Source organism: Diachasma alloeum, unplaced genomic scaffold (genome assembly GCF_001412515.2).
Source record: "Diachasma alloeum isolate Michigan unplaced genomic scaffold, Dall2.0 Dall_scaffold_00279, whole genome shotgun sequence".
Lineage (NCBI taxonomy): Eukaryota > Metazoa > Arthropoda > Insecta > Hymenoptera > Braconidae > Diachasma > Diachasma alloeum.
Window position 1 is genome coordinate 997,931 of NW_021680418.1, and position 23,855 is coordinate 1,021,785.

General features: G+C 42.9%; 2 protein-coding genes across 5 annotated transcripts in view; one reads left to right on the top strand and one right to left on the bottom strand.

Annotated features, from left to right (window-relative positions):
* The window catches only part of LOC107038245 (spectrin alpha chain, non-erythrocytic 1), a 37,890-nt gene extending 18,702 nt beyond the window's left edge, over positions 1–19,188 (top strand). The window contains exons 4-12 of one of the 4 annotated variants that reach the window (XM_015257237.1): positions 2,278–6,746; positions 7,019–7,304; positions 8,121–8,782; positions 9,550–9,603; positions 9,943–16,385; positions 16,850–16,930; positions 17,435–17,466; positions 17,774–18,061; positions 18,536–19,188. In XM_015257237.1, coding sequence (XP_015112723.1) covers positions 2,278–6,746; positions 7,019–7,304; positions 8,121–8,782; positions 9,550–9,603; positions 9,943–16,385; positions 16,850–16,930; positions 17,435–17,466; positions 17,774–18,016 — 12,270 coding nt within the window. In that variant the 3' untranslated portion in view covers positions 18,017–18,061; positions 18,536–19,188. The remainder of the gene's footprint in view (positions 1–2,277; positions 6,747–7,018; positions 7,305–8,120; positions 8,783–9,549; positions 9,604–9,942; positions 16,386–16,849; positions 16,931–17,434; positions 17,467–17,773; positions 18,062–18,535) is intronic. The other 3 variants (XM_015257238.1, XM_015257240.1, XM_015257239.1) reach the window with 3 other exon arrangements.
* LOC107038246 (carnitine O-palmitoyltransferase 2, mitochondrial) lies at positions 19,181–23,644 on the bottom strand. Its single transcript, XM_015257241.1, has 5 exons — positions 23,459–23,644; positions 22,328–22,377; positions 21,290–21,836; positions 20,516–21,049; positions 19,181–20,226 (listed from the first exon to the last, which is right to left on the bottom strand). Exons 1-5 carry the CDS (start codon positions 23,495–23,497, stop codon positions 19,405–19,407), a joined length of 1,992 nt encoding a protein of 663 aa, XP_015112727.1. The 5' UTR covers positions 23,498–23,644; the 3' UTR covers positions 19,181–19,404.
* Positions 23,645–23,855: the final 211 nt, after the last annotated feature.

Sequence of the window (23,855 nt, forward strand, 5' to 3'; positions counted from 1 at the left end):
GGGGGGGGGCTGGAACATGGGGACAATTCTAAAAAAAACATGTTTTCTAGGGATATACTTTGAAAAACTCGTATAGCCTCTTAGAAAACGGAAATTTCCACTCACTATTTAGTGGATTCACCACTGGAACAATAATACCACCAAATTCTCGTGTTGTTGGCCTGACATCGAAGGCTGAGAGTACGCGGTTCGATGACTCTTGGAGTGGAAAACCGGAGGCGTTCAAAATGTATATACCAATAACCGGGTGAACGTGTATAACCCACGTAGGAGTACTCGAGAACGGTATGCACTCGTGCTAATTCCACCAAGAATGCGATTCCCATATAAACCAAACGACCGAGAGATCGGAGAGTTGAAGTGAACCTGTACTGAAGAACTGTTATGTAATCACTATTCTAATATTAAGCGGTAATGAATAATTTCTGTGCGTGATAAAGAGCTATTTTTTAAAATGACAAGTCGATGATCTTTTCATTCCGATGGTAGGAGAGTTTATTACCAGAATGAAATTCAAAATTGACGTTTTAATGTACATTAGGGTAATTATGCAATATCTGGTATGCAATTCATTGACGACAAGTACCGCTATATTGCCAGGATGGACTTACTCTCAATTCACGACACGAAAGACTTGGAGCGCCTTTCTCAACGTGATCGTATGCAGCTGAGATAGGAATGGGTGGTGGTTTGATAATAAGAAGGAAATATAAAAAAGAGAGAATTAGACGCCGAGTAACGGATTGTTACTGAGTCGTTTTGAAGGTGGAGTGATGTCATCAACATGACAAGTGCATTCGCTGTGAGAAATGTTGAAATGTTTTGAAAATTAACATCGCGAAGTTCAAAGTATATGTTGGGAATGGAATTATTGGAGGTTTTTCTAGTTCAGTGGATGTGTTTTCGATGAAAACTTGCATTTCTCAATCTATCAAAGCATAATACCCAGTCTCATATTTCCCAATGGGATGTGAGCTGTGTACGCTGTAATCATTCGTAGATTAACATCAAACAACCAATGATAAGGATCGACGTTTCGCATATTTGGCACAAAACATTTTTTGGCATAAGTAAAACTTGTTTGAGAGCTCTGCTGTTTTTCTCCCCGTGTAGAAGAAAGGAATCTTTCCCCAGCAGAAGAAAATGTTAAAATCAGAGAGCCTTCTCTGGAGTATTCTCGTAAATCTCTTCCGTTTCAAATTGTCTTTTCCAACGAATTCGTAATTATCGGTAATAAACAATCTCAACTGACACAAAAACCATCGGCTAATTCACATTCACTTTTGCCGATTGTATTTCAAGAAATGTCATTAGTTTATCATTTAAATATCCTCTTATCATATTTGTGGTATACATCACGGGTTATCATCCATTCTAATGAGCATCATTAACCTACATTGACAAAGAGAAACATGAACATAAGTAACTCCATGGCGTTCAAATGTGGACACACATCGTCTCGCAAATCCGCTACTTTCGTCTTTTTTCTCAATATTCTAAAAGCGTTAATTTTTATTTTTCCGAATGGCCTTGATGAACGGCGCATTATAAGCGATCAAACGGCATTCCAAACATCGCTGCAACTGCGGTACGCCTTATGCTCGCAAACACAGCACTGGGTAACCAGATAAAATTGCTTATGTATAGCGTGTTGAGTGCAACTATCGCTCTGGGGTACTTCACCGTGATTTCTTGACATTTTAAGGGATAAAACATTCGGAATTCTTCGAGGAATAATGCAATTGACTTGGATTAGGAAGAGAGATTTTTTTCCCACTTCTTCTCCTCGGTGTTTCCTTCCTTTTTCCATATTCTGTTTTCTTCTTCTCCCTTCGTTACGGTAAACCTATCCCCCACTTGGATTGAATAACTCAGTGTCTTATTATTAGCATCCCAAGGCCTTTGCCGACTCATCACTTTTTCCCGATCTCGGATCAGATAAGGATAATCACAATGAGAATGCGATACAGAAACACTGTCGATGGAATTTTTTGGGCTATTTTACATGAATGGTGCAATTTTTTTATCTAAAAAAATTAAGAAATTGGCTGTGTAGGTGTTGAATTTGAAAAAACTAATTCGTAATCATTGCACATATTTTTTAAACATTTGTGCATTTGAATTGTAGGCGCAATTATCGACGAAACTTCGAGAGGTTTGTAAATTTGAAATGATGTATCCTGTTTTTAGCTGAATAAACCTGAGATAGATTTCCAGCTCTATAAAAATATATATTTTTTTGGAAATCTGTTCAATTGGGGGTTTATTGCATTGTAGGTGAGATTGGAGAGTATTGGAGCTGAGGATATTGTTGATGGGAATCCAAGGCTGATACTTGGGCTCATATGGACGATAATTCTTCGATTTCAAATACAAGAAATTGAGATTGATGTTGATGAGGAGAATGAGAGCAGTGAGAAGAAGTCGGCGAAGGATGCGTTGTTGCTCTGGTGTCAAAGGAAGACTAATGGATATCCAGATGTCAATATTCAAGACTTTACAGGCTCCTGGCGAAGTGGTCTGGGCTTCAACGCCCTCATCCACGCTCACCGCCCGGACCTGGTCACCTGGTCCGAACTCCAACAAGGAAAGCACATTGACAATCTCAACTACGCCTTCGACGTCGCCAATTCCGAGCTCGGGATACCGCGACTGCTGGACGCCGAGGACGTTGACACCGCTCGCCCCGACGAAAAATCAATCATCACCTACGTCGCCTCCTACTATCACACCTTCGCCCGAATGAAGAATGAGATAAAATCCGGCAAAAGAATAGCCAACATCGTCGGCCAAATGATGGACGCTGACAAAATGAAAATTCACTACGAAAAACTTACTGCGAACCTCCTTGAATGGATAAAGCACAAAATAACGGTGCTGGAGAATCGAAATTTTCCCAATTCACTGGAGGGTATCCAGCGCGAATTACTAGGATTTAAGCAGTACCGTACAGTTGAGAAACCGCCAAAGTATAAAGAACGTTCGGAAATCGAGGCCTTGTACTTCCACATAAATACGCAGTTAAAATCCCTCAATCAGCCGGCATTTATCCCCCAAGAGGGCCAACTGGTGCAGGACATTGAGAGAAATTGGGTGGAACTAGAACGCGCCGAGCACCGACGAGAGGTCGCCTTGCGCACAGAACTGCTTCGCCAAGAGCGACTCGAGCAGTTGAACTACAAATTCGAGAAGAAAAGTGTGCTGCGCGAGGGCTACCTCAAAGAAATGATTCAAGTTCTCTCGGACCCCCGATACGGCAGCAATTTGGCCCAAGTAGACGCAACAGTGAAGAAACACGAGGCGATAAGCGCCGACATACTGGCCCGTGAGGAGAGGTTCCACGACTTGACGAACATGTCTGAAGAGCTCGTCAGGGAGAATTACCATGGGCTCGAGCGGGTGCGATCGCGCGAGCAAGAAGTATTAGAGAGATGGAAAGAGCTTCTGGCCCTCCTCGATCACCACAAATCCAATTTAGCAGCCCTGTGCTCGCTGATGTCCCTCATGAGAGAAATCGACACGACATTGGCGACGATCCAAGAGCTCCAGCTGAACTTCCAAAGCACTGATGTTGGCCCACACCTGCTGGGGGTGGAGGACCTCCTCCAGAAGCACAGCCTGCAAGAGCTCCAGGTGACAGCCCTCGGCGAGACCCAACGACGATTAGGCAGACAAGCTGCCCAGCATTTGGCGCAGCCACTGAGCAAAGAGGCTCCGTTACTCCAGCAAAAACTCGAAAGACTCAACAGCACTTACGACGATCTCGTTGAGAATAGCAAGGAGAGAAAGGCGCGTTTGGAGGACGCTAGGAATTTCTTTCATTTCTTGCAGGATCACGAGGACGAGGAGTCGTGGTTAGTTGAAAAACAGCGTATTTGTAAAGCTGGCATTTCAGCTAAGGATTTACGAGCTGTCATATCTCTCCAGCAGAAACACAAGGCTTTGCAGGATGAGATTAAAGTGCGCAGACCGAAATCCGAGCAGCTGTGCAGCGCTGGAAAGAAATTGATTGGTGATAATCATCCATCATCGCTGGAGATACAGAATAGAATTGAGTCGTTGCAGGAGCACTGGAAGGTGCTCGAGGAATTGGCAGCGCTGCGTAAAAAACAGTTGGACGATGCTGCTGAGGCTTTCCAGTACTACGCCGATGCCAACGAGGCTGACTCGTGGATGAATGAGAAGATGGCACTGGTGGCTTCTGAAGACTACGGAGTTGACGAGCCCAGTGCTCAAGCACTGCTCCAGAGGCACAAAGATCTGGAGGGCGAGCTGAATGCGTACAAAGGTGACGTTCAATCGTTGAACAGTCAGGCTGACAAGTTGGTTAGAGCTGGGATATCTGCTCTGGAGCTTTCAGCAGATCCAGAGCCAGTTGCTGAGCTTGAGCAGGAGGAGTGGAGCAAGGAGGTCCGTCTGGTACCCCAGGACGAGTGGGTGGACGAAATCATCGAGCGTATCGAGCCCAAGACCATTCTCGAGGACAGATTGTTCCCACAGGTGAAGAGCTTGTACCCATTCAGTGGCCAGGGTACGCACATGGTCAAGGGCGAAGTCATGTTCCTCATGAATAAAACGAATACCGACTGGTGGAATGTCAGAAAGGCCGACGGCTCGGACGGCTACGTTCCCGCTAATTATGTCCGCGAAATTGAGCCCAAAGTAATACAGGTGCAAGTCAAGAGGCCGGAGAAGGTGCGTGTGACACAGCGAGTGAAGAAAACAAAAATGGTTAATCAAGTGATACCAGTTAGGAGAGTTAAATCGATAAAATCAACAGTCAAGCCGATAAAACGTAAGGCTGTTAACGACAGTGATAATGTTGAAAAAAGACAGAAAAGAATCAACGACACGTACAATGAGCTTTGTCAATTATCAACGAAACGTCACGCCTTGTTGGAGGATGCCATCAGGCTTTACGGCTTCTACCGCGAGTGCGATGACTTTGAGAAATGGATTAAAGATAAGGAGAAGATGCTGCGCGCCGACGACTCCAAGGATAACGTTGAGACAGCCAAGAGAAAATACGAAAAATTCTTGACAGATCTGTCGGCCTCTGGGAAGCGAGTTGAGGCCATTGATGCTGCTGTTGATGATTTTGTTAAGCAAGGTCACAGTCAGTTGGACAAAGTTAAAGCGAGACAGAGGCACATTCACCAGCTGTGGGATCACCTCAATTGGCTGAAAGCGCAGAAGGAAAAATCATTGGAAGGTGCATCGAGTGTTGAGTTGTTCAATCGAACGTGCGACGAGGCGCACGATTGGATGCTGGAGAAAATAACTCAATTGGACACTGCGGAGTTGGGGCCAGACTTGAAGACGGTTCAGGCACTTCAGCGCAGGCACCAGCATTTAGAGAGAGAGCTGGCTCCTGTGGAGGAAAAAGTGCGCAAAGTTAATCTACTCGCCAATAGTGTCAAGTCTTCTTATCCAAATGAGCATGATAACGTCAATGCGAGGCAGAATGAGATCAAGGAATTGTGGCATAAAGTGCAGACCAAGGCGAAGGAGCGCAGATCGAGACTGGAGGATGCTGTGGGACAGCAAATTTTCATGAACAGCTCGAAGAGTCTCATTCACTGGGCAACTGACGTTCAAGAAGCTATGAAAGCTGAAGAGCCAGTTCGTGATGTTGCCACTGCTGAAAAACTCCAGAAACAACACACGGAGCTCGGTGAAGAGGTAAAAACACGAGAGGATGAGTTCAGGGAAGTGGAGGATCTGGGTAATCAGCTGCTCCACAGAAATCCAGCTCTGCATGAGGTGCGCGAGCGTTTGGATAAATTACATGGGCTTTACCAGGCAGTCACGTCAAATTGGAATGCCAAGGAGGAGTGGCTGCGCCAGTGTCTGGAATTGCAGCAATTTAATCGGGAGGCTGATCAGATCGAGGCCACCACGAGCTCCCACGAGGTGTTTCTGGAGTTTACGAATCTTGGGGAGTCTCTTGATGATGTCGAAGCACTGCTCAAGCAGCATGAGAAGTTTGAGAATACCCTGCATGCGCAGGATGAGCGACTCAAGGCTTTCAGTGATACTGCTGATCGATTGATTGCGCAGAATCATTATGACAGGGATTATGTCAATGATAAGAGGGATCAAGTGCTCTCTAGGAGAGCTGCTGTCAAGGATGAGGCGCAGGCGCGGAGAGCTGCACTCAAGGCTTCGGAAAATTATCAACAATTTTGCGCGGAAGTTGATGATCTCAGGGATTGGCTGGGGGACAAGATGAAGGTTGCGTCGGACGAGAGCTACAGGGATTTGAATAATCTGGAGAGGAAACTGCAGAAACACGAGGCGTTCGAGAGAGAACTGAGGGCCAATGAGGGGCAACTGCGAGCTGTTAATAAAGCTGGCAAAGCTCTCATCTCGGAGCAGAATTATCGGTCCAGTGATGTTGGAGATACGCTGAAGGATCTGAATGATCAGTGGGGCCAGTTGGTTTCTCTGTCGCTGGAGAAAGGGAGAAGGCTGCGGCAGGCTGCCTCGCAGCATGGCTACAACAGGACCATGGAGGACGCTAGGCTGAAGTTGGAGGAAATTGAGAACTCGTTGCAGAGTAAACAAGTTGGTACGGATTTGAGGAGCTGCAAGGAGCTGCTCAAGAAGCATCAGATTTTGGAGACTGATATGTGCCAGTGGGAGCAGAAGGTCGATGATCTCGTGGCCATGGGCGAGGAGATGGCGCATGAGGGACATTTTGATGCGCCCAATATTTTGAAGACTAGCCAAGCGACGCAGAAGAAGTAAGTTTTCTTTTTTTTATTCGGTTAATCGATAATGATTCCTTTAAAAAAATTAGAAATATTCACTTAATGGAAAATTTACAATTCTATATTGTTAAATATTTAATTCATCCAATTTATTATTGGGAGTACTGATGAGAATAATAATGCTCCATTCAGTAGAATGGTAAATTATTGAACATAATGTCCTGCAATTCAAAATAATTTACAATACTGAAAAATGATTCTCCTTATCAATATACAATGACTCATTTTCTCAATACCTTCTCCAGGTTTCGCAGTCTGAAAGAGCCAGCTAGAAAGCGACGAGACGCTTTGGAGGAGAGCCTTCGTTTCCATAAATTTGGATTTGAACTTGATGCAGAGTTGCAATGGATCAAGGACCACTACCCTCAGGCATCGTCAACAACTCTTGGCCAAAATCTTCATCAAGCCCAGACTCTCCACAAGAAGCATAAGAAGTTGGAAGCTGAAATAGTTGGTCATCAACCGATGATCGATAAGACTCTGGCGACAGGGCAATCACTCATCGACCAGACTCACCCAGAACGAAAAAAGGTAAAATTCGCTCATTTTTTCTAATACTAAATGCGATCAGAGAATGTTCAGCACTTTTATCACAGAGTGGAACATATGAGTAAATTAAATTTCTGCACAGTTGGGGCACTACCGAGATACAGTGGTCATCGGAGGTAAGAGAGGATGCATGCAGGAGTTATAACGAAATGTTTTGAAGAAATTTGCAATTATTACATTGTTTCAGCTTTTATTGACAGTTTTTTCATTATTATGTCCAGTAATTTACAATTTACTGACCACATTCGACCACTGTGGCTTTCCGGACCAGCACAATTTAATCACTGCTTAAATTACTTTTCAGTTATCCAGTTATTAACTATAAGATTGCATGTGTGACAGCAATAGTGGAGTGGTAAAAAATAAAATCTCTGTTAATGATACTTTTCCGTAACCGGACAAATGTTTTTCAATTGATGTAAAATTACGTCGACTCAAACTACCACTCCTCTACTTGAATAAATTTATGTTGAAAGTGAAGTTTTGTTTTTTCGCAAAAATTTGAAGAATCCGAAGACATCCAGCGATAGAAGATAATTTAAAAAACGTAATTTTCATAGTCTATTAATTTGTAAATGCCTCACGGACGTGCAGATTTATGAAAGGCAATAAACCAATTATCCTCATTACGTCAGAACATCGCTAAACAAACACTTTGTTTTTTCACTCAAACATTTTTATGGATTTCTCTTCAAATTTTGGGGTTTAAACTCCCATTTTAGTCAATGTTTTACCTCAATGTTCACGAGACCTCATGCCTCAATCAATCATTTAGTGACTCGACAAAATTATTCACAGATTCAAGAGCTCTGCGAGGAGTTGGATGAGGCTTGGAAGGACCTCCAGGAGAAAGGACTAGAGCGCAGTCGTGCCCTGGACCTCTCGCTCAGAGCTCAAGAATTTTTCTTCGAAGCGGGAGAGGTCGAGAGTTGGTTGGGCGAAAAGAACGACGTCCTGAGCTCAACGGATTACGGAAGAGATCGCGATGCTGCGACAAAATTACTCACAAAGCACAAGGCCATGGAACTAGAATTAGACTCTTACAACGGCATCGTAACAGAAATGGGTCACACAGCGGGTGCTATGGTAAACGCCAAGCATCCTGATAGCAAAGCCATTGCTAACAAACAGCAAGTGATTGCCCAGCAGATGAGGGCACTCCAGAGACTGGCGACGACTAGACAGCAACGATTGATGGAGAGCATGTATCGACACGAGTACTTCCTCGAGAGTAGAGAACTGGAACAGTGGATCAAGGAGCAGGAGCAAGCCGCTGCCTCGGAGGATTATGGACAGGATTACGAGCATTTACTCATTCTCCAAGCGAAATTCGATGATTTCAAGCACAGAATCGAGGCGGGCTCTGAGCGATTCAATCAGTGTGAGGAATTGGCTAAAAAATTGATCACTAATGAGAGTCCGTATATTCAAGACATCGAGAAACGTCAGGAACAACTTGGGTACGTCCCCACTTATTGTTATTTCTTTTATTTGCTGTTTTTATTTGGTTGGTAGATTTGACAATTTCAGTTCTTGAATGGAGTTCGATAGGGACATGTAGTAAACCATTCAAGTTGAGCAGAATCATTTCGTGAGGATTGATGTCACGAGGAAATGGTGATGTTCGACTTGATGTGTTTTAATACATGTGCATATTAGGTAAACTTATTCCTGTTTTGTAGGTACACGTATGATACATTTAAATTTAATACGTCAGCGAATTCGCTGAGTTTTTTATTGAATTTTTCCGTACGTGTATTTATTCTTCTTTTTAATATTCCAGCATGATAATTTCAGTAGTTAGACTTTGTTAGTTTATCAATTATATTTGTTTTGGTAGAGAAATGATGAAATGTTTAGAGTTGAGTTATGGCACTTGAGTGATTATGCCAATATCTCGGTCATGAGTCAATTTAGAAAAACAAAGTACGGGGGGACCTTCGCAGTAGTAATTCAACTGAATGACTCCATTTTCGCAGGTTAAAAAGTTGCATCACTCTTTTCAAGATTCATGCATAATTAAGTGGGAACGTTTCTCTACTTGAACCCTGATGGATTTATTCTCTTCCCTTATGAATTGAACTAATGAAGCTTCCCCTTTTGTTTAATTAGTTTGGGTTGCAGTAGCCTTCTTGTTTCTTCAAGATTTTTTTCCTATTCTTAGTTGACTGGTGTCGGCTAACTAACACTGCATTTTTCTATTATCTTTTTCATTAATTCCGTATAGAGGTGATGAGGATAACCCTGTTGCTCAGGTACAGAGACTGCATCAGCATATGCGGTGAGTGCATTCTAAAAGAAAGATAGCAAGCAAAAAGTTTGTCGAAGAGACAAATTTTTCATTCTCCCCCTGGTTTCCCCTACCGTAGTCCGCATGATTTTTATTTTTATAATGTTTCTGTCATCTCTACACAACTCGATTGTGAATTGATCAAATGGAAAACGTCAATTTTACACTGTGATAATTTTTTTTGAAACTGTGGGGAAACAAGAGAAGATGGAGATATTTTTAAAGATTTTTTTATCTCTCTCTTGTAGAATTGCCCTCCATAATCTCCCACAGAGCATTTCTGTACGATTTTTTCCAACGCGAGCTGATGCAATTTCTGCCCCCTTCCAGGGAATCCTGGCAGCACCTCCTGGGTTTAATTCGTCACCGCGAGCAGCGTCTGCAGGCAGCTGGAGAAATTCACAGATTCCATCGTGACGTTGCCGAAGCCCTCTCTCGCATCCAGGAGAAGGAGGCAGCCCTCCCCGAAGACCTAGGACGTGACCTGAATTCCGTATTAGCTCTCATCAGACGTCACGAGGGTTTCGAAAACGATTTGGTAGCCCTCGAGGCCCAACTCCAGGTCCTGGTGGAAGACGCCTCCAGACTCCAAGCCCTGTATCCCGGAAACAACGCAGCTCACATCGATCAGCAGCAGCAGATTGTCTTGGCAAACTGGGAGGAACTGAAGGAAAAATCAGCTCACAGAAGGGACCAGCTGCAGGCAAGCTGCGATCTCCAACGATTCTTGACTCAAGTTCGTGACTTGATGAATTGGGCTGCTGGCTTACGTGCTGCACTCTCCACCGAAGACAAAGTTCGTGATGCCGCGAGTGCCCAGACACTGAAAGCAGAGCACGAAGGGATCAAAGGTGAAATCGAAGCAAGGGAGGACAGTTTCAGTGCTGTACTCGATTTGGGGGAAGCAATGGTGCAAACAGGTCACTACGCAGCTCCAGAGGTCGAAGAAAAGTGCAACCAGTTATTGGACGAACGTCAGAAGCTCCACACAGCCTGGCAGCAGAAGAAAGTCCACCTGGATCAGCTGATAGATCTCCATTTTTTCCTCAGGGATGCAAAACAACTGGACAATTTGTCAGCTACCCAAGAGGCTGCTCTGAGCAACGACAATTTTGGTGTGTCTGTTGAAGAAGTCGATGTGCAGATGAAAAAGCACAACGAATTTGAGAAGCTTCTGGTCACACAGGACGAGAAACTGGCAGCTCTGCAGGAGCACGGGGACAAGCTCCTGGCTCAAAGCCATTTTGATTCCCCAAAGATTGCGAGCAGACTGCGTGAAGTCTCTGAGAAGCGTGCCAAGATCCGAGATTTGTGCGATGGGAGGAGAAAGAGGCTGGCTGCTAGCCTTCTGCATGCCCAGTTTATAAGAGACGTTGGTGAGGCTGAATCGTGGATCGGTGAGAAGCAGAAGAAACTCGAGGCCGAGGCGTCGAAGGGTGAAGTCTCCAGTCTAGAGGACAAAATTAAGAAACTGCAGAAGCACCAGGCATTCCAGGCCGAGTTGGCAGCGAACCAGAGCAGGATCGAGGAGATTCGCACCAAGGGGGAACAATTATTGGCTCAGAAGCATCCATCGGGTGGGGAAATTCGAGCCCAGTTGGATCAGCTCCACGGTACCTGGAGGAAACTCCTGCTAGTCTCTGGCAATCGAGGAAGGGGTCTGGAGGAAGCTCAAGACATGCTGGAATTCAACAATCAGGTGGAGAAGATCGAGGCCTGGATTCGAGACAAGGAGATGATGGTCCAGGCTGGAGATACTGGCAAGGATTACGAGCACTGCCTGAGTCTCCAGAGGAAGCTGGACGACGTCGACAGTGACATGAGGGTCGATGATACCAGAATCAAGACAATCAATGCACTGGCAGACAAATTGATAAAGCAGGGCCATGACGACGAGTCCAAACCGATTCAACAGCGCAGGGATAATTTCAATAACAAGTGGAAAGGCCTGCAGGGGGCACTGAGCGATTACAGAGACATTCTCGCTGGTGCCCTGGAGATTCACCTGTTCAATCGTGATATCGATGACACCAGTCAGCGAGTCATCGAAAAATCCCTCGTGATGAATACTCAAGACGTTGGAAAGGATTTGGCAGCTGTTGAACATCTCCAGAGAAAGCAGGAGGCGATGGAACGAGATATGACAGCTATCGAGGGCAAGTTGAAGGAGCATCGAGCAGAAGCGGAAGAGCTCTCTCGAAAATATCCAGAAAATGCACCTGAGATAAAGGCAATGCTGCACAATCTACAATCGAACTGGGATGACCTGCAGCATCTGACGAAGCACAGGCGTGACGCATTGAACCAGGCGTATACCCTCCATAAATTCCTGGCCGATTTGCATGAGGTCGAAATCTGGGTTAATGACACAATCAAACGAATGAACGAGTCTGAAGCTCCCACGACAATTTCGGAAGCTGAAGCCCTGCTGGAGCTCCATCAAGAGCGAAAAGCTGAGATCGATGGACGACAGGACACAATTAAATTGCTGAATGAACATGGAAAAAAATTAGTGGAGATTGATTCTGATGTCAAGGGAAGTTTAGAGTATTTGGAGCAATTGAGAACTGGTTTGATTAGAGCTTGGGAGGAGAGGAGGGAGAAGCTCCTGCAGGCTTACCACCTGCAGCAGTTTAAGGAGCAGGCTGATCAGGCTGACAGCTGGCTAGCAACTAAAGAAGCATTCCTCAACAACGACGACCTCGGGGAGTCCTTGACAGGTGTGGAGACTCTCATAAGGAAGCATGGGGAGTTTGAGAAAATGCTGACATCGCAACTGGGAAGAATCGATGAATTGGAGACTTTCGCTAACGAAATTCTAGCGGCAAATCCCTCTGATTCAGCTATTATCAGACAGAGATTGGGTACAGTGTGCGGTAGACGAGATAAATTGAAGAATAACGCTGCAGGGAGGATGAAGAAGTTGATAGAGAGTCGACAGCTGCATCAATTTCTTCGTAATATCTACGAGGTGGAAGGCTGGCTGCATCAGAAGCAGCAAGTCGCTGGTGACGAGAGCTACCGAGATCCCACGAATCTCCAGAGTAAAATTCAGAAACACGTCGCATTCGAGAGCGAGTTGATGGCGAATCGAGGGAGAATCGCGGGCATAATGAGCGAAGGTGAGAGTCTCATCGAGAACGAGCATTACGCGTCCAAAGAAATCCAGGACAGACTCGAAGATTTGGAGTCCGAGTGGAGGATTCTCCAGCAGACCAGTGAGCTCAAGAAAAATCGACTCAACGATGCGTATCAAGCTCTCCTGTTTGGCCGAACTTTGGACGAATTCGAGACCTGGATGGACGAAATTGAGGTGCAACTGCAGTCTGAGGATCACGGTAAAGATCTGTCTAGCATCGCGAATTTATTGAAACGTCACACAAACCTGGAGAACGATGTGCTTGGCCACAACGAGGCTTGCGAATCCATCAAGGAGACTGCTGTGAGCTTCCAGAAGACGAAGCACTTCATGTGCGACGAAATTCAGGAGAGAGCACAGGCCTGCATCAGTCGTTACCACAGCCTGCAGGAGCCAATCCAAATTAGACGAGACAATCTTGAAGATGCTAAGCTACTCCACCAGTTCCTGAGAGACGTCGAAGACGAATTGCACTGGTTAACAGAGAAGGAGCCCTTGGCTGCCAGCAACGACCTGGGCAGCTCTCTGATGACAGTTCAAAGGCTGCAGAAGAAGCATCAAGCCCTCGAGGCTGAGTTAATATCACGAGAGCCAGTGGTTGCTTCACTGGCTGCACGAGCTGCAGGCATGGTGAGGAGTGGACACTTTGCCAGTGAAAAAATTGAATCAGCTGCGCAGCAACTGCAGAATAAGTTGTCACACCTCCGAGATCTCGCCAGTGTTCGTAAGCTGAGGCTTCTGGACGCTGTTGAGTCGCAGATGTTTTATGCCGAGGCAAGCGAAGCTGAGCAGTGGATTAAAGAGAAATATCCGCAGTTGAGATCCACTGATTATGGGAAAGACGAGGACTCTGTGCAGTCGCTGCTGAAGAAGCTCGAGGGCCTCGACCGTGATCTCTCCTCCTTCGAGAGTAATGTTGAGAATTTGAAGAAATTGTCGGCAGGATTGATTAATAGACACCACTTTGACAGCAAAAATATTGGGCAGAAGCAGAAGGAGATTGAGCAAAAGTTCGCTGAGCTCAATAAATTCAAGGATCTGCGGCTTCACAGGCTGCTGGAGAGTGAGAAGTTATTCAAGTTTATGCGACAAGCTGACGAGGTCATAGAATGGATCAGTGATCAGACGATAGTTGCAGCTTCAGAGGACTACGGATCAGACGTTGAGCACGTTGAACTCCTCATTCAAATTTTCGATAACTTCTTGGCAGGACTGACCACCAGTGAGCACCGCATACTAGCAGTGATTGACGCCGGCGAGACTCTGATCAAGGAGCAGAACCCAGAGGCCAGTAAAATTCGTGGCAAGATCGACGAGACCAAGCAACAGTGGGACGACCTGAAGGAGCTGGCCCATGCGAGGCAGGAGGCACTGGCTGGGGCTAAACAAGTGCACATGTTTGATCGAACAGCGGATGAAACAATCACCTGGATCCAGGAGAAGGAGGCGAGCCTCAGTTCCGATGGATATGGACACGATCTGGAGACAATTCAGGCTCTAGTGAGGAAGCACCAAGGATTCGAGACAGATCTGGCAGCTGTTAAAGAGCAAGTTGAGTCAGTGATGGCTGAGGCTTCGCGATTAGCTGAATTATTCCCAGACGCCAGAGAGCACATTGCAGTTAAACACGAAGAGGCCGACGAGTCCTGGACCGATCTTCTGGAGAAAGCTGCACAGAGACGAAGTAAATTAGCCCAAGCTGAGCAGCTCGAAACTTACTTCGATGAGTACAGAGACCTCGTCTTCTGGATCAACGAAATGGTGGCCAAAGTGACAGCTCCCGAGCTGGCGCGCGATGTACCAGGTGCTGAGATCCTCATATCGAGGCACAATGAGTACAAAGTGGAGATTGACTCGCGTCAGGATGCATTCAGTAAATTCCATCTAGTCGGTCAGGGTCTGATTGAGCACGGCCACTTCTTAGCTAAAGAAATTCAGGAGAAAATTTCGGTACTCGAGCAGAGGAAGAACGTGCTGACAGCCACTTGGGAGCAGAGGCGACTGATCTACGAGCAGAATCTCGACACTCAGATGTTCAAGCGCGAGGCAGAAACCCTGGAGAACTGGATAATAAGCAGAGAGCCGATGCTGCACGATGGCAATCTTGGCGAGACAATTCCTCAGGTCGAGGACTTGATACGCAAACACGAGGACTTTGAGAAAACTATAGAGGCACAGGAGGATAAATTCGAGGCGTTGAAACGAATAACAATGCTGGAGCATGCTTTCCGGAAACAGCAGGAGGCTGAAGTGGCAGCTAGACAGGCTGAGAAGGAGAGAGTGGAGCGTGCGAGGATTGAAGAGCGCAAACGAAAGGAGGTCCAGAGGATCACAGAAGAGCGTAAACGTGAGGAGGAGCGCAGAAGGATTCAGGACAGCCCCCATCACCGACCTCACGACGAAATAAACGGCAAATCTGACGACCACGAGTCCTCGAGCACACTGTCCCCATTGAAGAACAGCAACGCCACTTCGGAAGTTGTTGAAGTCTCCGGGCACAAATCCCACGGTTTTTCCCATGTGTTCGGCGATCGGTTGAAGCGTACAACACCAGACATCAAGCGAGCTGAGAGCATGAAAGTGGACACGAAGAAACCGAAGCGAACGCCCAGCTTCACCACTCGCAGACGCACTCAGAGCTTCAGAAAGCACCAAAAGATGGAGAATATGGATCCTCTGAGGCCAGTCGAGATCCAGGGCCTCTTGGAGCGCAAACACGAGCTGCAGAGTGGAGGTAAAAAGGCAGCTGTAAGATCGTGGAAGCAGTACTTTACGGTTTTGTGTGGACAGCTGCTGTGCTTCTTCAAGGATCACAGTGATTTTTCGTTGAGCAAAGCCGCCACAGCACCCATTACGATATTCAATGCAACGTGCGAAAAAGCTGAGGATTATACCAAACGAAAGCATGTGTTTAGGTTGAAGTGCACTGATGGCTCGGAATTTCTGTTTCTTGCTGCCAACGACCAGGAGATGGAGGACTGGGTCAATAAGATTTCGTTCCATGCCAAATTGCCACCGAGTCTGCAGCTGCTGAGGTACGACGAGACGCAGAAGGATGGGGCAGAGAGACTCCAGAGCCAAACGCCTGATATCATTGGCGATGAGAATGCCTCCACCGAGAGCAGTCGAGCCTCAACTCCAGAATTAGAGAGGAAGAATTCTGTGATTCGTCGGGATGTCACTGAACACTCGAATGTTCAGGTGGAGTTCCTGCAGAAGCACAGGCAGAGTCAGCAGATGAGGGAGCCCAAGTCTCCGGAGTTTGTCGAGCCACCCAGGATACCTGAGTCGCTGACGCAAACTGAGTTCTTGCAGAAGCACAGGCAGCAGCAGCTGCTGAGCCAGCAGCTCCTCCAGCAGGAGCAGTTGGCGATTCAGAGGGATTATCAGTCACCTCCGGGGGAGAAACCACCTATTCCGCCCAGGGGGGCACCTCCTCCTGTCCCAGCGAGGTCGCCGAGCTCTGAAAATGTCCTGCCAATGAGGAGAAATGACGTTGAACATCATATGCCGGTCAACAGACCTCAGTCCTACCAGCAGAGAAGTGCTACGTTAAATTATAATGGGTCGGGACAGCATGTAGCTGCGGATAACTGGCATCGACAGAGCAGCGTGGATTTCACGTCTTCTCCAGGTGAGGAAAAATCGTGATTTGAAAGTAGTGAGAAAGTGGAGATGGGTTCAAAATACTGGTGTAGATTATTTTGCAAATATTTTTGTTTATTTATTTTTGACGAAATTTGTTGCAAGAAAAATACATAAAAAATTATTTTCTTTCAATAGGCCACATTTACATATGGACATGAGTATTTCGCAAATATTTTTTGAGAATGGAAGCATTGCAATCCTTCAATTTTTATATTCTCTCATTTTGATTGGAAATTATGAAGAATGGTCTGAAATGTTAAAATACGAAGTTTAATGACAATGTCTGTATGTGAGCCTTCCCGGTAATCAATTTGACAAAAAAATTGAAACATCATTCAGATATTTGCAAAATCACCTATGAATTCATTCTGAGCTCATACTCTTTTACGACTTCTCTTACTGATTTGTTTCTCTTGGCGATATCACAGCGAAATTGAAATATTAAAACAGATTTTGTAGAAGTAGCACCTCCCCTGCCATCAAGTGCTCCGCCGCCACCCAGGATGGCACAATGGAACACTCATGACCCCGGTTAGTCAATAAATGTTGAAGAACGAAATGATTTGATGTTTAGTTTGCACTTTATCTGCAAAATTGGACTTGATTGGAGTTTGCAGGTCTTGCACCGAGCACTGAAAGCCAAAATCTTGATTGAATGTAAAAAATGTCTTGACTGTTATGCATGTGATTAAAGCAAAGTGATAAAACAAAATGAGTAAACAATTGTAATCGGAAAAAGATAATTTTTTAATGAATGTTGATGTTCGAATGTTGATATCAAATGGGAATTGCCATCATTCTTTACATTCAAAATATTTAGATTCCTCCTCAGGTTATCAATTTTTCTGTAAATTTATTCTCCTCTCGCACGAATTTCTTCAATTTCTTGAATTATCCATTGTTCATAGCCTCTAACATTTCCCCTTTTATCTAAAAAATTGAAGCATGGATTTGTGATTTTGAAAGTACAATTAGTGAATGCTGCGAAAAAAGTACATTTTTTAAAATAATTCGTTGTATTTTGCAATATTGCAGGATATGGGAATACAAATCTCAACGTCAGACAGGTAATTATTAATTATATCTTACTCTAATTGCGTAATAAAGCAGTGAAACTCGTCAAGTCAGGCATGAAGTTCTCCTATTTCTTGATTTTTTTTTCAAATTTTTCTCAAGCAATTAATTGACGAATAATAATTCTTAATTGACGAATTCGATGATTGAAAAGCTTTGAATCTATAGTGGGGTTTGGGCCGAAATGTAAAAAATACTCGAATATCCCTAACAAAATTAGAAATGTTGGCTTGAAGTGTTACACCACCTCATTACTCTTACCTTTCCCAATTTTTCGGTTAATATGAGAAATATTTCCAGACTGGACAACAGCAACTCAATTCATTCACGGGCCGTCCAACTTCGCTACCACCGTATGTGGCCCCACCGCCAGCCATTTCTCCAGTAACTCAAAGTATCTCCGTTGTTGATGGGAGAAGGGCGTCCGAGAGTGGATCAGAGAGTGAACAGAGCAGTGGTGGTTCACGAAAGGATCGAGATTACAAGAGAAGCTCAGTTTTGAGTAATTTGTTTGGCCGACGAAAGAAGCCATCTCAGTCGTAGCATTCTACCTGATAAATGATGATTACATTTGTGTACTTACAATTGGTAAGTTCTCGCATTATTCTCTTGGAATCAGTCGTGTTGTATAAAAAATATAAAGTATTAACGCTTTTGTAATTTTCATGAATAATTAAAATTCCATATTCCGATTATGTCTTTATTGCACATAGCCATATTTTTTATTACCAATAAGAAATTCTATTAGTTAATGTATTTCCTCATTGCTATTTTTTCCTCGGGTCAACTCCTGATCCTCAGAATTTTTTTATAAATTCCGCATTATGAAACATAACAATAGTAAAAAAAAATGAAAATTTTCCTCTATGAATGAATAATTTGCAAAAATTATTGCTACGAATTAGAACTATAAAATTAAACATTGAGAGTAATCATTCTGAAATTTTTTGCTATATTAATTTAATTGATTATGAGCCGTAAAGCCGATGATTTGCAAGCATTCGAGGTGGATTGAAAATTTATCCAATCAGAGCTAACTTGGATATATTTTTTCATTTTCAGAAGAGGACAAAGACAAAATTCATCACAATTGAAGGAAATAATGAAGGATATATGTTACAATAATGAATCCCAAACATTTTTATATAATCTACTATTACTTTATTTATGAATAACTGAGGAAAGAAAATAATAAGTTTCGTGTATAATCAAAGAAAAAATCCGAGCAGGTGACTACAAATGCAATTATTATTGTTAATTTGTTTTTTATTGAATGGTTTGTGATGTACCTGACCTCGGAACCGGAAACCAGAGCTTGAGATGGGACCAAGTTTGATATACAATGAGTGAATTAAATAGATTGATGGGAAGAAAAATGAAAACATGAGTTTATTTGTAGATGACCTAATATAATTCTCACGCCGTGAACCGTTACGAATGTTTATATATATATATATAGATTCTGAGATTCCTATATATTCGGTACCAATGAACAATATTTACTATAAATCATCTCAATTTTGTATAACCCGTGTAATGAGACGAATATATGAATATAGATATGTATACATTTATTTTTTTGAGAAAAAAAAGAGAAGAAACTTGGTATTAAGCATGTACAATATTTCTAGTTTATTAACTGATACGGTTTATTGTAGAAAAATATGACACGCATGAAATGAAATGAAAAGAAATAAAACATTCCACTTTGGAGATTCATATTCTTTATTTCCCTCTCGAACTTTGCCATTGTTTGAATAGTGTAAACATGTAAATTCATTAAATTTTCTGCCCACAATTCGGCAAAAATTGGGCCAAAAATTCAGCAAAAATACATCATATTCAATTTCCATCGAAATCGAAAAAATGCCGATTGAAATAGTACGGACCGTCCCACTTCCTAAACCCGTCCATTGCAGAAGTTTATCAATTCATTCGCTCTGTAGAATTCTGTGGATATCCTCGAATGCTGATTTAAGGGAGGCGACGTATTCCGAAGCGTCTCGGTGATCTCTGTAGCTCGCGACACCTAATCGAATGCTCAAATCAGTGTCGTCGATAGCGTAGCCGATGCCGTATCCATGCTCCACAACGGGACCGAAACCCCCGCCCAAAATTACGGAAGCGCCTAATGTAGAAGTTGATAAAATATTTTCATTCAATTTAGCAAATACTGGATCTTTGAAAATGGCTGGAAGCTCTCCTCCATTCTCCAGGCAAATCCGCCGCAACATGAACAAATGCCTGTCGAAACCCTGGCCCATTGCCGCCTCCTTCGTAAGCGCGGTATGTGCATTACTGCATTCGATCATCATTTTCTTGTACTTGCTATCATTTATTTGGGAAGTGCCGCTCTCCACGATGGCTTTGCATAAGGCTTGGGTTTCATCGGTGCACGATCTTATCGTCTCGGTGCGGCCGTGTTTAAAAGCGGCGGTACTGCATGACTCGTATGTTGCCACAGCGCGTTTCTCAAGTTTATAAAGAGCCAATTGAAACGCCAATTGCATCACTGCATCGGGACTCACTCCGGCTGTTTTGCATTGTTTCTTACCAAATATATTGTGAAGCAAGTGCTGCATCGTTAACCGATCAGTCCAATGTTTGTATTCTTTCAATGCACGATTCACAGACTCCATTGTGACGTCGTCAATCTTAAATTCAAGTTTTTGAACATCTGGAGATGAGATTGATAGTTGCGCTCGCTCCTCGGGATGGAAGCGAGGTCGCACCGTTGCGTCATGTTTCATGTCCTGTTGATAATTTAAAGAATAAAATCATCGATGATTCTCATGTGGGTGATTTCGCCAATTTTTTGTTGTTCTGTATCTTTGAAATTTTTCACTATCCGAAAATAACTTTTATCTCTAATTTTTTTTTCGTATTCTTCGTTTGTTAATTACAAGTTATTCCTTTCCTCTCGTTTTTTTTTCATAAAAAAACTACTATTTGACGAAACATGTGGAATAGAAGGAGAATAACGAAAAAATTGAGTAAACAATAAAAATATCTATGTTCACACGAGGCATGTGAATAATTTACCTGACAAAATCGGAGAACAGCCACTCCATCACCCCAGGAATGTTCAAAATTAATTGCAGTCCATCCCTTCCCAGTTACAATTAATGTAAATGATTTATCGAACCAGCGATTAGTCCCATCAGCATGTAAAAAATCTCGTAGCAACACATTGATATCCTCATCCACTAGATCATCATCCAAGGCTAGAAGAAATGTTGCCGTATCGATTTTTTTGAATACATCAGCATTTCCGAGATTTACCAAGTGTTGGCGATTCCGGGCCCACTGATTACGCTCTGTGGTAGTCAATATTCCAATTGGACAGAGACTAGGTGCTCGAGGATCGTGCAATATCGTGTTCACGCAGGAGGCAATTTCGTGAGGCGAACGAATGCTGCCGTCCTCGTTGAGAATGTCGAATGTGTAGAGATGACCTCTTCGTATTACTAACACGTGTCTTGCGTTGGGGTCACTGGTAATTCTGTCCTTTTCGATTTCCGGGATTCGCGTTGTTCCGAAGAGATGATTGAATTGCGACATATCCAGTGGAAAAGCCTGTAAAAAAATTATCATATTTAGCAAATACATCAACGTCGTTGTCAGAGAAGAACAGTTGGTTTTAGTTTACAACAGTGGCCACAAATATTATAATCTCCTATTAATTTATTTTCATATTTATTTAGCAAAACTAACTTCAGAGATTTTCAGATAAAAAAGAAACGAATGCAAGCCAAATGATATTCATAATGAGGCGAATACAAGAGGTGAAAAAGAACGTGATAAAAAATTTATCACCTTGAATAAATATGCGCCGTAAGTAGCTATTCTCGATGGTAAAAGCCCAGTGACGAATCTAAAGAATTTAGTATCCGATTTTTTCCTATTCATGTGAAAGACTTCCGGCTCTAGAAGTCCAGCCCGCAGGGATCTTAAGAATCTCGCTGACGATATCAAAATATTCGTGGCTTTGACCAGAGGCATATTATACGCTGCATTTTTCTCCTGGTAGAATACCATGTAAGGGTTGAAATTAATTGGAAGTGGTCTACGATCTCTCAAGTACATGTCAAACCAGGGTTCGCTGATGTAACTCGTGTGTTTGTTCTTAGCATCGAGTTCTAAGAGTTGTTGGTGCAACTGTGGGCCTTCCTTCAGTTGGAATGCAGCAACATTTTTTGCTGTTCGTTCACATTCCTCCGGGGATAGAATCGCTTTTTGAGCTTTTAAATATTTCTTACAGGTATCCTCTAACTTTGGAATGGGTAGACGTGGTAGGGATGCCTGGAAGTGCATTGTCGGAAGGCTGCTCTGTTGTAGGTACTGATATTCATCATCTATGGATCTGGAAGATACTCATTAGTTGAAATTCAGTATTCTTCCAATTTTATTTAATATGTGAGATTTATTATATTTTTATATTCTATAATTATATAATTATAAAATACATAACTATGAAATTTGATTTGAAAAAAATTAATTAAATAATTTAAATTTAATTTAATTTTATTTATTATATAATTTGTTATTATATAATTATATTGTATTATATAATATATAAGACGGCTGCTAAACAGTTAACACGCGTTAAACTCATTGTTCGCAGTGAAAGTTCGAATTGAAAATTTTGAAAATATTTTTTTTTAATTCGACCTATTTCGTCACTAGGTGAAAATAAACTTTTCTGGCGAATATGAATTTTCAGTACAAGCCAAAGGTTAGTGAGTTACAAGGTTTCTTTGAACAATTAGCCAACCAAATGTTTTGTGATCCCACGCGTAAACATCGCGATGTATTGCTGAATGAATGCAATAATGGAAACAAAATTATGCGTACCTTGAATGACCCGGAAGAATATAGGAAAAAACCTTCGATATCCCGTCCACCTGTAAATATATCGATAATTTTGTTTTGGTAATTTTCGGCAAGATTTCACCTTTCCGGAATTACGTTCATATGACCTTTGGCAGATAGCCTGTGAATACTGTTGAAACACAATTCCAAAGTTCTCTCACAAAAGAGTGAAAATGTGAATTTCATCAGATAAGAAAGATTTATTTGTAATAAATAAATTGTTCGATGTGTAATCAAATCCTTTCTCTTGGAACAAGTGAACAAATTTATACATTTGATTCATTTGTAACAAAAGTATTCTTAAAATGGGTTAGAAAATTCAAATAATTCTTTTATCTGGTTCAAAACAACATTTTTCTGGGTGTGGTGTTGCGTGTGGTCGTCGTTTGGATGACTCGTAATAATACCGCACATTTTAATACAAAGGCCGAATGAACGAAATTGAAATGCACGAATGATAAATCGAACGGCGTAAAAACACTAAAATATGCCGCAAAAATCGTAATCAATACAGTGAGCCCAACGGAACATCATTGAATTACATTTCTATGTCTACTATGCGACCTGATCTATTCCCGGAGAAGAATGATTGCCAGAAACAAAAAATTTTCGATAACAACGAGCGATCCTCGATGAGTTGGCAATTTAGAGCTTTCTCAGTGAAATTCGCGCTGCAGACGTCCAACGAAAAAAGTTTGAGAAAAATTACCGAACAAGTCAAGTAATCGTGGAGCAAACTCGCTCTTCAGTACTTTTTCATCGTAAATATGAGAAAAAGTGCGAGCTTAATAGAGAATTGTGAAATTGTCATGCGGTCGAGGAATATAATCACCGGAGTTAATAGTGAATTTTACTCCATTAGGCCGGGAAATTTGGCCGACGTGAAGATGACTTGTACCGAAACTAAAATTTACGCTGCATCCCATCAAAAAATATTCCAGTGAACGTGAATAATTGTAAGATATCCACCAAAAACTATTATTTTCTCAATGAACTACATGTCACTCCACGATTACCATTCGCATACTAAAACAGTAAAATTGGTCACGATGAAGATTTGAAAATGCAAAACTATAAATATAAATTGAATAAAATAAGACAAAATGAGCTTACCCACAACTCAGACAGAAAAATAATCATATTTATCACCATGATAAGCGATGGATTAGAACTCTGAGCTAGGCAGCAGATATTAACCCAGTAACGTCCGATTCAGTAATGAGCGGCAATCAATTATTTATATTGAGTGGTATCACAGAGTGAAATGAAAGAAGTGCAAAGTTCCCGGGGTAATCTAGGTACTGTACGTGCATTGTATCTATACATATACTGGGAAAGAAGCAAATCCGCAAACCACTTCGCGCGCTCGCGAACCAATGGTATTGTTTTAAGAAAATTCTACAGACTACAGGTATGCGAATGTACCTCCAGCACAGTCGTGCCGGAGAGTCTGTGGTCTTCGGTTCCTATTCTCCCCCGCCACTAGAATTGCATGGGAACCGAAGACTGC